General features: G+C 35.1%; 1 protein-coding gene across 1 annotated transcript; it reads left to right on the top strand.

The window, feature by feature from the left end:
* The first annotated feature begins 203 nt into the window (after positions 1-203).
* On the top strand, positions 204-2,279 carry LOC145056813 (uncharacterized). The gene has a single exon (XM_079004536.1). The coding sequence runs from the start codon at positions 645-647 to the stop codon at positions 2,124-2,126; it is 1,482 nt and encodes a 493-aa protein (XP_078860662.1). The 5' UTR covers positions 204-644; the 3' UTR covers positions 2,127-2,279.
* The last annotated feature ends 825 nt before the right edge of the window (positions 2,280-3,104 follow it).

Here is a 3,104-nt window from a genome sequence, read left to right as displayed (position 1 = left end):
TAATAGGCAAAACTTATATCGGTCTATCGGATGTCCCTGAAGGGACAACTTATATCGGTTTAAATTAATAAAATTTTATAAATATTTGATTTTTCATTATCAATAGTATTTTTATTTCTTAACTTGTGGTTATTACGGGTTTTTTAACTAGTCACATTAATGATTTATGATGTATCTCATAAAAACTGAGCAGGTTTTTTGGCCCGTTACCTACCCGGCCCGGTCGGTTCTCAAGCTTCTAAAAGAACGTCACCGATGATACTAAAATACGCGGACTGCCATCGGTTTCATCTTCCGGCGAACGGGACTACAATTTAATAGGTTTCCGGCGTTCTCCTGAGCCTTCGATTGATTAACCAGCAAATGCAAATTACGCCTAAAATCGATCTTGCCACCTTCGGTGAACTAATTTCAGTATGCAATTATGACGTTCTATCATTCAACCCTACAAAATCTGCGAAACAGCAAATTCTTCGATTTGGGGTTTCATTAATTTGATTCTTATACGTTCTTCCTTTATAGTATTCATTGCTTCTATGTTCTTCGACTTAGGTTTTAGAGCAATTCAACTGAATATGTGGTTGTCTTTGTGTCTATATAGTTTCTGATTTATACATATAGCTTGCTATAAGGGTTTTAAGGTGATGGAGACTGTACCTTTAAGGCACCCATATCAGACTATCCCTTCATCATCGCAACCCTTGGCACACCAAAAACTTTCTCAACATCAACAACCTGAGAAATCCCAGAAACATTTCCCATCATACCTTGATGCATATGATTTATCGCCAAGAGCAAGAGCTATTTGCGAAATACTTGCTAGGGTTTTTCCGGCGGAGGTTGAAACCGCATTATCAGTGACAGGAATGAACCTCGAGCCTGAAGTTGTACAAGAAGTGATCAAGTTCTCGTATGGATGCCCTGAAGCTACCATGATATTTTTCAAATGGGTGGGTTTGAAGCAAAAGCATTCGCCTTTAACGTGGAATTTGATTGTGGATTTGCTTGGGAAGAATCAGATGTTTGAGCGGATGTGGGAAGCGATTAGGTCAATGACGCAAGAGGGTATTGTATCCATAACCACATTTGTTTCAGCTTTCAGGAGCTACTGTGAGGTTGGAAGGTTTAATGAAGCTATAAAGGCGTTTGATGCGATGGCAAAGTATGGAATTCAACCTGATGTTGTGGCTCTCAACTCTCTTTTGAGTGCTATATGTCGTGAACATTTCCAAACAGAAATAGCAGCAGAGTTTTTCGAAAAAATCAAGACTAAAATCCCTCCAGATGCAGATTCTTTTGCGATTCTGTTAGAAGGGTGGGAGAAAGAAGGAAATGTGGCCAAGGCAAAAACGATGTTTGCAGAGATGGTGATTCGTGTTGGTTGGAGCCCAGAAAACACGTCAGCTTATGTTGCTTTTTTGAACACTCTAATTCAAGGTTCACAAACTGATGAAGCTCTGAAGTTTCTTCATGTAATGAAGGGGAAGAACTGCTTACCAGGTTTGAAATTCTTCTCAAACGCTCTTGATGTTCTTAATAACCAAAACGATTCTGCTCATGCTTTATCTCTATGGGAAATCATGACAACGAATGGGTTAATCCCAAATTTGGTTATGTATAATTCCATCATCACTTTGCTTTGCAAAAAAGATGAAATCACTAACGCCTACCAACTGCTCGATGAAATGCCTTTCAATGGAGTTTTCCCTAATTCCCTAACCTACAACATAATTTTCGAATGTCTGATCAAGAACAAGAAGGTGAAGGAAACTGGGAAGTTTTTCTTGGAGATGATAAAAAACGAACAGCCTCCAACCCCTTCAAATTGTGCATCTGCCATCTCCATGTTTTTTGAACTCGATGATCCTGAGATGGGATTTGAGATTTGGTTTTATATGATGAAAGATGGTGTTTCACCTCTTGAGGATAGTGCTAATGCTTTGCTGATTGGGCTTGCTGGTATGGGTAGGTTGACCGAATTGAGGAGATATGTTGAACAATTTTTTCTTAAAGGAATCAAGATTTATGAGTCTACAATGGGGAAGTTGAAGATTGCTTTCCTTAAGGAGGGAAGAAAGGGAGTTAATGTATATACTGATCTTGATTGGAAATGGAGATCTTCATAGAAGTTTCTTTCTTTGTTATTTTACTAGTTGTTTCAAGTCATTTAGGGTTGTTTTTATAAGAATGGAAGAACTTGAATCATAAGTAGGAACTTTTTTCATGGTTAGCTGCAAATTTTCTTGATTTATGAAAAGGGATATGTTTTTCTTGTGACATTTTTATTAGTTGCGATTTCATGATTTACTCTTGATTGGAAATGGAGATCTTGGCATAAAGACCCGGTTCTTCTTACCCATATAGTGGCAAGTTTGTGGGCTACTATTAACTTTAATCATAGTTTTAAACGTGGGAGGATAAGGTTTGTGACAATTTTAAGACACGTTTTCAACGACTACAAAATAATTAGGCTATGAGTTGTGGTCACTACATGTTCATTAGAAAAGTGATGTGGTTTTAAGATGTTGTTTTCAACAACTACAAAATACTTATGCTATGGGGTGTGGACATGTGGTCACTATATGTTCATTATAAAAGTGATCTCATCTATGCACCATATCATCTCCGCTACATGTTCATTAGCCCTTGGAAATGGTGATCAATCCACATCGTTTATTTTTTTTATATGTATATATATTCCCTCCATCCTAAATTAATTGTCCACTTTTGACTTTTGAAGTCTTTTTTCTTTAACTTTAACCTTAAGTATTTTTATTTGTGTTATATATATTACTTGATGAAATTTATAACAATGAAAAAACATTTAAAATAAAATCCATTAATATATTTTGTATCAAGTATTATCTATCAAAAAGAAAAATATTTAAAATCAAAATTAAAGAATAAAGACTTCAAAAATCAAATATGGACAATTAATTTGGGATGGAGGTAGTATATATTTAGATTAAATAAAAAACATAAATAATAAACATAAATAAATATTTCGCATTAAATAAAAACACATTACATAACTTAAATTACTAAAAAAAACATAAAAACATAAAAATTCAAACCTAAATGACTAAAAAAACACAAAACCATAG

The sequence above is a fragment of the Lactuca serriola genome, chromosome 6 (assembly GCF_051521515.1).
Source record: "Lactuca serriola cultivar US96UC23 chromosome 6, Lser_US96UC23_V15, whole genome shotgun sequence".
Taxonomy (NCBI): domain Eukaryota; kingdom Viridiplantae; phylum Streptophyta; class Magnoliopsida; order Asterales; family Asteraceae; genus Lactuca; species Lactuca serriola.
The sequence above is the reverse complement of the archived record's forward strand: the minus strand, read 5'-3'. Positions and strand labels throughout refer to the sequence as shown.

What these genes read in the sequence shown, in the direction of transcription:
- LOC145056813 (XM_079004536.1), top strand. Translation starts at nt 645, where the DNA reads ATGGAGACTGTACCTTTAAGGCACCCATATCAGACTATCCCTTCATCA.